At 41.5% G+C, this 13219-nt stretch overlaps 2 protein-coding genes across 2 annotated transcripts in view; one reads left to right on the top strand and one right to left on the bottom strand.

The window, feature by feature from the left end:
• Positions 1-6377, bottom strand: part of spdl1 (spindle apparatus coiled-coil protein 1) — an 84450-nt gene extending 78073 nt beyond the window's left edge. The window contains 1 exon segment of the mRNA XM_052017579.1: positions 6177-6377. Coding sequence (XP_051873539.1) covers positions 6177-6377 — 201 coding nt within the window.
• Positions 6353-13219, top strand: part of LOC127571113 (guanine nucleotide-binding protein G(i) subunit alpha-2) — a 214122-nt gene continuing 207255 nt past the window's right edge. The window contains exon 1 of the mRNA XM_052017178.1: positions 6353-6853. Within this exon, the coding sequence (XP_051873138.1) occupies positions 6736-6853 (118 nt within the window). The 5' untranslated portion in view covers positions 6353-6735. The remainder of the gene's footprint in view (positions 6854-13219) is intronic.

The raw sequence follows: 13219 nt of genomic DNA, 5'->3' as shown, positions 1-13219 counted from the left end.
TTGCTGCATGTACAGGTCCTCCCCAGATTATGAACACCCAATTTATGGACACTCTGATCATACAAATGAGCATTTGGGACACTGGTGGGAATGGATTGGGATGGATTTGCTGGCTGCTCTTCTGTTGGGTGGGAATGGGGCATTTCCATGTGCCTTCTCTCCCCCTCACCCCTCAAGCCTCAACAGTCAGGGGCTGGGTCGAGCCGAGTAGAACTGGGAGCGCTGAGCAGGCTCACTGAGTCACTCCCTGAGTCAGTGTCTGGCTGGCAGCCTCTCTTCCCATGCCCGCTCGCTCTCCCCTGTTTCTGTGGTCCTCTCCCACACACTGTTTTTGTTCATTTCCGACTTAAAAACAGTTTGGATTATGAACAGTTCTGAGGAATGGAACCCTGTTGTAACCTGGGGAAACCGCCTGTACTATTACTCAGACTGAGCAGTTAACAACAGAACATTTTTTTCGATCTGAATAGCAGTGTTTGATACAACAATGTATCAAGGTCATACCACATAGTACACTCAGTTCTTAAAGGTGTACTCTCACAAAATACATTGCATTCCTTGCATGTAAAAAAAATGATAGATCATTATAAGCTATCAAAATCAACATATATTAAAGTTACCATTTTATTAATTCTATATAAACATGTATGAAATTATACATGAATCTAATTATTTACAGAGACAAATAGTCACATTTATAAATTTAACCAAACATCTTATCCTATCTAACCACACCCGTATTAATATATTAGTTAAAATCCATGGTGGCGTGGATAGTGAAGACTGTAGTATCCAGCTTCACAGCAATAAGGATTAGGGGATAAATTGAGCAGAGCAATGATAGATGGAATTTAATCCTAGTAAGTGTGAGGTGATGCATTTAGGGAAGTTCAACAATGATAGGACATGCACCATGAATGATCGGGCCCTAAGGAATAGTGAAGAACAGAGGGACCTTAGTGTGCAAGTTGATAGATCCCTAAAGACAGCAACAGAGGCAGATAAAGTGGTGAAGAAGGGATAGAGGTTGCTGTCCTTCATTAGCCGGGGCATAAAATATAATGGAGGTCATGGTACAACTAAATAAAACTTTGGTTAGACCACAGCTGCAGTATTATGAGCAGTTCTACTTGCAATAATAAAGGAAGGATGTGATTGCACTTGAGACAGAGATTCAACGGGTTGTCCCCTGAAATGAAATGTTTCAAGTACGAGGAGAGACTGGATAAACTGGGTTTGATTTCATTGTAATGGAGGAAGTTGAGAGTGGACCTGACAAAGGAGTGAAAACTTATGAGGGGCATAGATAGGGTACATATGAGGCAGCTTTTCTCTACAGTAGAGGTGTCTATAACCAGAGGGCATAGGTTTGGGGTGAGGAGTGAGAAGTTTAGAGGGGATATGAGGAACAACTTTTTCACCTAGAGGGTGTTTGTCCACCTGAGTGGAGGCAGAGACTGACACCGTTTAAGAAGTTTCTGGATGTGCACTTGAATTGCCGAGACACAGAAGGCTACAGACCAAGTGCTGTAAATGGGATTGGTGTAGATGTGTACTTGAAGGTCAGCATGGACGTGGTGTTCCAAGGGGCCTGTTTTCGTGCTGTGTGACTCTTCAGCTTAAGAGTTTTAATGTATCCTTTCCATGATACTTCCACAGTTTCACTTCTCCATTTAGTTTATGTCTAGCCACACATCCGGTTCTGAAATTGCAGCATTAACACGTTACCTCCTCATCTCATCTTTTCTCATCTTTATAATGACGCAGAGGGAGGATATTTGGCCCATAAAGTCCATGTTGTCTTCAAGGCAAGCAATCCCATTAGTTCTATTACCTCTCTCCCTGCATTCTCTCTAGCGCATACCCATCAACTCCCCTTCTGATTCTTTATTGTCATTAATGTACACTAAGACGTAATACACGGCAGCAAGTTAATCTACCAGCGTGTCTTTGGGACATGGGAGGAAACCAGAGCACCTGGAGGAAATCCATGTGGTCACAGAGAGATAATACGCACTTTGCACAGACAGCACCTGAGGTAAGATTGAACTCAAGTACCTGGAGCTCTGCAGTAGCAGCATTAACTGATTACTGTTTTCTTAATGTTATCTGTATATATTTTGTATCAACTTTAACATCAGCATCTGGTAACAAATTAGTAAGTGTAAAAAATACAATTATTTATTTGCACACTACTGAAAATCACGAGCTCAATGTCAACACTCTCTATTTGATTGGCTTTTAGCAATCTTTGCCTCTGTTTTGTGTGTCATCTTACATTCCAACTTCTCTGAACTCCTAAACTGTTTTTCTCCCCTTTCCTTTATTGTTTTAGCCTTTGTTATGAATCCACCCACTTCTTTCCTGCTCGAGGTACAGATCTTGGGTGCATTTCACTGTGTTTTGATGTACATTGTGACCGATAAAGATATCTTGTCTTATCTTATCTAATGTGCTGCTTCCATTTCTGGAGTCGTGGGTGGCCAACAGCTTCTTCTACACTGCCATCAAGTTCTTGAACTGACCTGAAAAATCTTAGCACTACCTCAGACTATATTTTTTTCTCTCTCTCAATCTTGCACTAGTGTTGTTTAACTTTGCACACATGCAAGTTATGTATAATTTATGTTAATTCAGTTTACATTAACTTATATTTGTTGTCATCTTGTAATGTACTGTGCTGCTGCTGCAAAAAGCTAATTTTCATGGCATTTATACCCCATGTATTTATACCTGTGACAACAATAAACTTGAACTTGAAGGCCCGACAATCACCAGCATCTCAGCTTCCTTTCCTTCTATGTGTGTTAAGTATGCCACTCAGTGTACCAGAACTTCCCATCTTAGGGGTAATAAATATCTTTGAATCTTATGGTGTGTTCATGTCATTTATATTGATGTTACTAATCACAACGTGGAGATCCCTCAACTGACCCTCCACTTCTACACCTGGGCTATCTTGATGCTGCAGTCAATTCATTCCCAAATTTAATATTCAAAACACCCTACAATTCCAGCCAACTCAAGAACCAGGCATTCCAATTGCTATGGCATCCTTGAAGTTGTCTTTGAGGTCAGTCAGCATCATGTGGAAGATTCTTAACCAATAACGTTCTGCTATCTCTCTGTTGTTTATTCTGCTGTGTGACTTCATCAATTTGTTTCTGGTTAGTAGTGCAGCTTGAAACTTGAGTAGTTTTTTCTTACTCACTGCCTCTCCCTATTGTGGGGACTTCCCACCCTGAAGCATTGCCTCCCTCCTGCACTACTCCACATAGAAGGAAAATCTTATCTGAAACCTGCTACTTTTTATTCTGTTCAACTGATGACTGCTCCAGCCATTTTCAACAATCAGCTACCTGTAAATTTGTTTAATATTGTCACATGTACAGAGGTACAGTAACAAAGTTTGTTTTATGTGTCATCCATACAGATCATTTCATCACATCAGTGCATTCAGGTAGTACAAGGGAAAACAATAACATAATGCAGAATAAACTGTTACAGTTATAGAGAAAGTGCAGTGCAGGCAGACAATAAGGTGCAAGGCCATGACGAGGTAGATTGTGAGGTCAAGAGTCCTTCTTATCGTACTAGGGGACTGCTCTCCATGGATATAACAACTTCTACGTACATTTCAGCTTGTCGAAACAAGCACAGTTTACTTTTGATTTACTGCAGTCTTACAGGGAGGAGATCGACCAGCTTTGGACTTATCTCAGTATCCACAGTGGCTGGTAGCGAGCAAATACCACAGAAGCAGCAAAGAGCAGAGTTGTTGGCACAACTATCCACATTTGCAACCCTGGCTCCAGACACACACCTGGCCCACATTCTGAGCCCTGACCTTAACTGCAATATTAAAAGTATCAATGTGGCTGTTACTTCTACTCTCTTACTCCAACAGGTGGGTCTGATGCACAGACTTACCTTCCTGCTTCCAAGGCATGTAAGGACAACCTTCTTTATCAGCTGTTCGCTTCTTGAAAGATAACAATGGACTGGCTCTCCGTTCTTACAACCTGTTTCTATTCTGATGCTAATGATGCAGTCATTTCATTCCCAAATTTAATAAATGCAACATTCTAAGATGCTAGGCCCATTTGAATATTTAAGGCACCCTTGAAGATTTCCTTGGGGCCAGCCAACATCATTTTGTGTGGAAGATTCTGAACAAACAATGTTCTGCAACTATTCCCTGGGCTATCTTTGTGCTATATGCCTTTAGCTATTTCTCTCTGAGTATTAGTGCAGCTTGAAACTTTTTCGTGAGCAGTTTTTTCTCCTTTGTCTTGTGCAACCTGCACCATCCTACCGTGCCTGTAACACCAGACCATCTAGAATGGACATTCTAGGTATCCCACATGGCATTCAGGGCAAGGCCTCCTATACCCTTGTGACCTATAGCCTTTTGATGTCCCGCCAAATCCACTTGCCTCGTTATCTGCGAGGGATAGGATAACTCTATAGCCACCTCGTGACTTGGCCTTGTTAAAGACGGCTATGCTTTCATTACTGGATTTGTAGGCCTGTTCCTTGTTCGCCTCTCAGAACACATCCCGAGCAAAACTTCTGACACATCATCCCTCTGCTGTCGCAATCCTACACCCTCCCTTCAATATTACGTCCACTATATCGATTTTGCTCAACAACCCTTGTTAATGTTCAAAGTCTGAGCTGTGTCAACACATACATCCATGATAGTTTGTCTTTTCAATTAATTCATCAAAATTTCATACATCTCTGATGCTGATGATCTCTGATGATTATCACCTTCCTTTTGTCTTAGCACAGTATTTCTTTGTTTTACGTCCTCCCCGGAACCTCAAAGACGTTGTTCATGTTGCAGATCAACTCTACAGCGTCAACATTTCCTACTGTCCTTTCTGTGTGTGCTGCTACTAAGAGAACCCTAGTTTCATCTCATTGGATCTCTTCCTCTCATAGCATTCCCAAACTCAACACCAATGTGTGTCTGTGGGATTCTTTAGTGTTGCTGCAAGTACCATCACTCAGACTACACTGAGCTGACAGAACATGAATATCTTTTATCGAAGGCAGCTATTTTGACCTCAGCAGAAGTGTCTGGTACAAAAGTGTAGTAAGATCATATTTCACAGTGCACTTAGTTCTTAAAGGTACATTACACTGATATAACCTGTACGTGAAGACTGTTGTGTGGAACTTTGAGCTCCAATCGATATTGGCTTGGGTGGAAATGGGTATTGTGTGCATAATAATATAATTAGGTGCATGCCAGATGACAGGAAAAAAAAATCAGGTATGCAAATATACACTGCAATTGTAAGTGGCTGGTCTAATTCCATAATTTCATAGAATCGTAGAGAAATTTAGCACGGAACCTGGCCCTTTGGCCCACCAAATCTGAACAGGCCTTCAACCACTCATTTACACGAAAACTACATTAATCACATTACTTGAGGTGATCTACTCCAGAGAGAATCAATACTGGATCACCTAAGATTGAAAACAAGAGTGCTAGGTAATCAAATTTCTCTGAACTTTGAGTGCAAATTGGCTCCATTCTCCGTCTGGAACAATATCCTTCTGGAACTTGGAAAAGATGCAAGTATTTTTAAAAATATAAATCATTGTAGTCAGCAGAATATGTATTAGTTTCAATCATCTTACGTTCTCCCTACACTGCAACAATTTCCCTTTTTGTGGCAACGTTTTAACGTTTCTTTTAACGGTCCAATGGCATCTGTGCGGCGAAATTCATAACAGAGACCTCAGCAACCGAATCTAATGAGCTTTTTTAAAGGACAGTAACTCCTTATAGTATAATACATACATTCATACAAGTATTGTGATTGTTACATACAGTTCTCATCTGTAAAGGTTAATACGATTCTTCCTCATTTCGGGGCTAAAACGCTTTTGAACTTGGATTTTGGTTGATTTTGGGGGATTTTTATACCACTCCTGTTGTCAGCACGGTGACAGGATGCCGTTGTTTAGCAACAAGTCACTTGAAATGGAGCAGAACAAATGAAATAACACTGCAAAATGAAAGTGTGGTGAATACTAAACATGGAGAACCAAGAAAAGTAAAACTAGATTCAGATATGTGCATATAATTTGGAACAATTATATATTATTTAAGTCAATAAAGTGCAATGTAAACATGAACAGGAGATAATAAATTGCATTACGTTTAGTAGATAAATGCAACGTCTAGCGACACCAACCAGTCGGAGATGTGCAGCAGAAAAAGCCGCGTAGTCAATCATCGCGCTGAGGCTCGCGGCATGCTGGGAGTTGTCGTTCCCGCCGTGCGTGCGCGACAGGCGTGGGGGGGCGGCGTGGACTACAGCTCCCAGTAGGCTGCGCGGCGAGTGCAGTGCCAGTCCCATCCGGGAGCCCGTGCGCTGAGCGGCGAGAGCCCGGAGCTGGCGGCTGAGGCGGGGTGTGGCGGAGCAGCCTTGCAGAGCGAGTTGTGCAACCCGCACAGTGATTGGAAGCACCAACAACCTCGAGAAGAAAGAAAACAACTCAAAAATACCTCGGGAGCCTGTTGCATCTCATCGAAGAAAGAGATTAGCGAAAAGAAAGAAAAATCTTTTTATTTCCTTCATTTCAATCAAATGAGAAGTTTCTACTGAGGCGTCGGCTGGTTCTTTTCTTTCCCCCCCTTTTTTGGGAGGTTGGAATCTGAATTAAAGAGAACTTCTTCTCAAACACAAAACAGATTAATCCTCTCCTAACTGGCCCATGGGTTGCACCATCAGCGCCGAGGACAAGGCGGCCGCGGAGCGCTCGAAAATGATTGATAAAAATCTGCGGGAGGACGGCGAGAAGGCGGCCCGGGAGGTGAAGTTACTGCTGCTGGGTAAGTTGGTGTTCAGCCAGGGCTCCTTTATACAGGGGGGGTGGGGGGGGGGGGGGGGCGATAGAGAAACGCCACATCTTAACAAGAGAAGAGTTGCCCCCTCTCAACTTCACTCTGCAAGTCCTTCATCAAGCACAAATACAAGCTCAAGTTCCTTCACGGGTGTGATTTTTTTGTTTTTAAGAAATACTGTTATAACGGAATAAGGGAAGTTGTGTGAAGAGGGATGTTGTCAGCAGCAGGCCTCTTTTATATAGTTAAACATCTCGTATTATTCACAAACTCCCCTTTTCCAGCGAGGAGGTAATTTGACACTCTGAGTATTCTATTTAACCACTTCTGTCCAGGACGTTTTAAAGGTGTGTGGGTATTTCAACCAGGCTTGTGAACGCTCACCTTGTGATAAGGGCTGTTAACCATTTGATTTCTACTTTGACCGAAAAAAAACAGAAACAATCGCTTGTTTCAAGATCCAAGAAACCAATTTATCTTCTAAATTTGGAAGCTGGATTTCCCACCAGCGTGGTAATGGTAGGTTTCACAGTTCACTAACTGTTCCGTTGGTTTATTGTGGCGTAAGATAATTTAAGAGTACAGATGCCCATCTCAATGCTTCCTATTGTTGATCTAGCATTCATCCAAGAAGCGGAAAGAAGGAACGGGAGAGTTCTTTAAGGAAAAGCAGCGCAAAGCTTTAAGCCTACCAGCGACAGTCTAGAGCCTGTATCATATCTTGTGGGCATGATCCAAGTTCTAGTCAGAAATTGCAGAGCTTGCAACAAGAAGAAGCATAGAGATTTCACGGGGCTGAAATGAATTGTTGACTGATTCACCTTGTTTATTACAGCAAGTTTCTCGCTTTGCCTGTTACTTTAGCCTATTTAATTGCAGACTTGGCAAAATTAGAAATTTTCAATTTCCATTAAAACACGTAATTACGTCAGAGTAAAATCACTTTAAAAGGGCAACTTAGTTCAAAGGAAAATGCTTTGTATTAACACAAAGTCTCTTGTATTAACACAAAGTGAAGACTTGGCAACTGTCAAAGCTGGAATATTTAACTAAACTGCTTTCAAATAGCTAATTAGATAATTCGCCCGATTTACTTAAACTCTTCTCCCTCTCCCTCTTTTCACCCCCTCCCCCTCCCCCGCAATATGAAAGCATTTCTCGAATGCAGTGAGTGTATATGCTAGGTTTTCCATTGAGGGCAATTTTTATAAATGGAGGTTATTTCTGTAAGCCTAGGCAACATTGAAAGCATTATAGGTCTAATGTACATTAACCACAACCTCCCCAGTGCTTTAGAGTCCTGTGTTGATATCAGGAATGGATCTTTCAATTTTAAAACAGTTGAATTAAAATAAAAGAAAAACACCCTTTGGGTGTGGGACCAGAGGATGAGGTAACATCTGTGGTGTTGGAGTACGTTGTATAATTTCCTGTTGAGAATGTTTCTTTCTGATTGTTTGCATTCATTTATAACAAAACCAAAAAGAGAAATAATGGTATGTTGGGAATAATGTAACTTTTGGGTAAAATGTCTTCAGCTTTGAACACATATTAAGTAATGAATATATCACTGTGAACTGTCTTCCATTAAGAGGAACAAGGTGGTTGGTTTATCTTGGTCTTCAAGATACTGATTAAAATCCAACTCAGGAGGTTACATTGAGAAAGTTCCAGGAAATCCTGGGCCAAGATGATTGGCCTGCAGCAGTTACAGCCTCTCCATTCCACATCCTTCCTGTAATATGTCAATTGTGTACAGCATCCTTCACAAGATCAGAAGTGTCAGCGCAAGGGCTGCTGGTTTACAGAATTGCATTTTAATCACAGTAGTAATACAGGATAACAAAGCCATAAAATGTTGTGAACAAAGAACTGGGATTTCTTTTCTGAAGAATTAAAATTCAAAAAGCAGGGAAGCTGTGCTGAACTTCTAAGATCTTTGATCCAGTTGTAGAATATCATGTCTGATTATGACCCACTGGACAGGCTGTAGATGCTGGAGGCCAATTGTATCGGTCCAGGATTTTCCTGGTATCTTTATGTAGTGCCTGGAGGTGGATTTTAAAGAGCAACTTGAAGAGATGGAGGTTAAGAGACTTGGAGGGTATTCTTGAGCTGAAGCCTTGTCGCTAAAGGATGGCAGCCAGTGATGGAGGGATTAAAACCAAGAACGTGCTGTGGGCGATTTGGCAGAGTGGAGAAATCTAGAAGGCTTTCAGGGCTGGAAAAGTGTGCCTGACCAAGGGCATTAGTAATTAGAAAACAAAGATGAGGATTTCAAATGTATTGTCAGAATTGGAGTTTGAATAGGTGTGAAGGCACAGGTATGGCGTGTAAGTGAGACTTTGGATGAGTGAAGGGTAGCAATTTTTGATGAGCACAAATTTATGTAGGGTAGAGATGGGAGGCTGGCCAGGAGTGTTTTCAGAATAGCTTTGTATAAAAGTAACTAAGTCACTAGTAGATATGCTGAGACAGGGGAGGAGCAGGCCTGGAAATAAGTAATCTTGGTGATTGGGAAAACTCAGTTTTACTGCAAACAGGAATTCTGGCCAGGCATTGTATTTATGATGTGGTTCAAATGTGCATTTCCACTCTTCCCATAAACTGGCTTTTGGAAATTTCTCATCCAATATAACAAGCCTGAGATAGTGGTGAGAGAGCTGAGCACCATCAAACATGCATCTAGAGCCTGATGTTTTCTCTTGGAACAATATCAGAGTGGTTGCTTGTAGAGGTGAAATTGGAGGCCATGTGTAGCTTTTTGGGGGATTCTGGAGATAGTTGGAAAAGGATCCATTGCAGGTGGTTGGTTGCAGTTTGATGAAATAAGAATCTGATGAAGCAAAAGTCATTCGACCCAGCAATGAGAGAGGCATTATACAAGGTGGATAGGTTGAGAAGAAGGTGTTAGCAGTTAGGGTTTCAAAGAATGGATTTAATGAGACCAGTTTCAGCACATTGGAAGGATTTAAAGATAGAATTGCAAGTAATACTGGCACTGATTATGGGAGGTGAGATCATATTTCAAGGACTTTGGAGTGGAATGAGAAGTTCTAAGTGATGGTAGTTTGTGAGGACAGAGGGGACAAGGGTGATTTTTTTTTTGTTTTTGTGGCCAGGGTGATGACGGAAGGCTTAACATTAGTGGGGCCAGGATCTGAAGAGAGGGGATCCTGTTCACTTTGGACCCTGGAAGGGTCACTTCATCTTTGTGCCATTCAACTGCCAGACGCTGACCATCCCCAAGACAGTCCAGCTGCCATCTCTTGACATTCAGTGGCATTAATTGTTGAACCTCTCAGAATTATCACTTTAGGGATCACCAATGCAGGTCATGACAGGGTTCTGTTTCTGAGAACTGTTCATAACCTGATTTAAAAGGTACATGGACAGGAAAGGTTTAGAGGGTTATGTGCCAAATGTGGGTAAATGGGACTAGCTTGGATGGGAAATCTTGGTTGGGATGGACCAGTTGAGGTGTAGGGCCTGTTTCCAGACTCTAGTTTGCAAGTCAGAAATGTGGCTGCGAACAGAGTTCCTACATGGCAGAAGGTGCCTGCAGCAGCTGTCGAATCCGTTCGCTGGTCTCTCAAATGCTCGTTCATATTGTATGGGATGTGCATAAGTCAGGCATTTGTAAGATTCTGACTGCAGGTCCTCCCCAGCATAAGTGGAATAGCCATCAAAATACTGCCTCTGAGCAGGCTTCCTGATTCCACAAGGCCTTTCCACCAATTACAAGGCACAAGTCAGGAATCTAGTGGAAAACTCTCCACCTACCTGGATGTGTGCTGTTCCAACAACGTTCAGGTGACCTATCGTCTGGAAAAGCAAATGATCTTGCATAATAGGTACCTGTCCTCATCCACTTGATCAAAAATCTTAATGTTTAGATTCATAGCAACCTTCGTCACACATGGAGGTAGTTCAAGTTTTATTTCAGATATCTAGTTTCTGTAGTTCTTTTGATTTTTAATTTTGACAGTTGTTCAAATTGGCTACTTGCATCATCTTCTCGGGGGTAATTAGGCTTGCGCAATAATTGGCTTTGTCAGTAACTCTCACATCTCGTGAATAAATAATGCATATTTTAAATCTCAGTATATTATAGATTCAAATTTGTCCTAATTTTAATTGGTGTCAGTGAGTAACTTGCAAATCCCATTCACAGTTCTTTACAATTTCTATTTACAACATGTTAATGTGATAAATGGATAAACTTAATTAACTAAAGAGATGGAAGGTTTGGGTTTAATGATGCTGTATATTCCTTTGTGGTTTGTTTCCAGTGCAGCTAGAGGCAGCTAATTATTCTCCTGTGTGGTTTGAGTTTAAAATGTTCACATTGTAAGTTCTCAGATGAATTTTCAAAGTAAAATTGATACAGTAATTAAGCTGTAAACAAAATTAGAGGGGTGCTTAATGGAAATCACTAGCATTTGTGTTATTATACTGTGAATCTACCTGGAGATCTAAATTCCGATTTAGAAGACCAACTGAGAGTGGCAAATTGAGGGAAATTGCACTGCCCAATATGAAAGTGTAGTACTATAGATGCTGAAAATCTATAATGGAACAAAACACTGGAAGTACCCAGCAAGTCAGGCAGCATCTGTGGAGTGCGAAACAGTTGTTTGGTTTCATCTTCATTTTCGTCATTTCCATGCGCACCTTTGCTAAAGTGAAATTTGATGGTTTAAGGATAGTACATCAAGGTACTTGAGCCATCTGGGTGGTTTGTTTGATATTTCTTGATGTATTTAAATCTTTTCCTCCCCACAGCAAGGATGGAACCTGAATACTTCAAGTGAAATGTAGTCTGTCTAGGTGCTATCCTTTAGGAAAAGGCAAAGATTAAATATTAATGTGGAATTTTATAATTCTAATGATACCAACACTATTTGAAATGGTCAATGTTATATTGAAAAGAGAATGGCTCTGGAGGGTGTGCAAAGGCAGGGTAAGGAAATGACTCTAAATCATTAACCTATTTGTGAGCTTTGAGTATAAAATTTATATTTAATGTGCCCATGCAAAAGCAGTTAAATTTAAATTCCTGCACCTGTCTCTGGCTTGGTAAACAATTTAATAGTGGTTACTGCATAAAGGTCAATTTCAATCCAACTAGTTTGTAAGATGGATACTGCTTTTGATAGACTGCATGGTTCTTGGTTTGAAGCTTTGTCCCCATTGCAAGAGCACGGAAGTGAGTTGTTCTGTTGTCTTAAGCATGTGAGGAGAAATCCATGAGAGTAACCGCTCTCTGAGACATGGCTCTTGTCTCGGTGATCTTGATTGCTGGCTTCATGAAAGCAAAGTTACAGATTATCAAAAGAGGAATATGCACAGCTTTTAATAGAACATGAAGCATTTACAGCACAGTGCAGACCCTTTGGCCCACGATGTTTTGCCGATGTTTTATCCCGCTCCAAGGTCTATCTAACCCTTCCCTCCCACATAGCATTCCACTTTTCTATCATTCATGTGTCTGTCTAAGAGTCTCTTAAGTGTCCCTAATGTATCTGCCCCCATGCACCCACCACTGTGGGGGGAAAAAAACTTACCCCTGACATCCCCCTTATACCTTACTCCAGTCACCTTAAAATTATGCCCCCTTGTGTTAGCCATTGTCGCACTAATAAAGTCTCTGACTGTCCACTGAATCTATGCCTCTTATCATCTTGCACACCTCTATTGTCACCTCTCATCCTCCTCCTCTCCAAAGAGAAAAGCCTTAGCTCACTCAACCTATCCTCATAAGACATGCTCTCCAATCCAGGCACATCCTGGTAAATATCCTCTGCACCCTCTCTAATGCTTCCACATCCTTCCTATAATGAGGTTGACCAGAACTGAACACAATACTGCAAGTGTGGTCTAACCAGAGTTCTATAGAGCAGCAACATTACCTCGTGGCTCTTGAACTCCATACCCTGGCCTAATGAAGGCTGACACACATATGCCTTAACCCTATCGATCTGCATGGCAACCTTGAGGGATCTATGGACTTGGATCCAAGATCCCTCTGTTCCTCCACACTGATAAGACTCCTGCCATTAACCATGTATTCTGCCTTCAAGTTCGATCTTCCAAAGTGTATCACTTTTCACTTATCCGAGTTGAACTCCATCTGTCGCTTCTCAGCCCAGGTCTGCATCCTATCAATGTCTTGTTGTAATCTACAGCAACCTTCTACACTATCCACAATGCCACCAACCTGTGTATCATCTGCAAACTTACTAACCCACCCTTCCACATCCTCATCCAAGTCATTTTTAAAAAAAAAATCACAAAGAGCAGGGGTCCCAGAACAAATCCTTGCGAAACATCACTGGTCACCGACCTCCAGGC

This window comes from Pristis pectinata, chromosome 6 (genome assembly GCF_009764475.1).
Source record: "Pristis pectinata isolate sPriPec2 chromosome 6, sPriPec2.1.pri, whole genome shotgun sequence".
Classification (NCBI taxonomy): domain Eukaryota; kingdom Metazoa; phylum Chordata; class Chondrichthyes; order Rhinopristiformes; family Pristidae; genus Pristis; species Pristis pectinata.
This window is presented reverse-complemented; position numbering and strand designations above follow the sequence as displayed.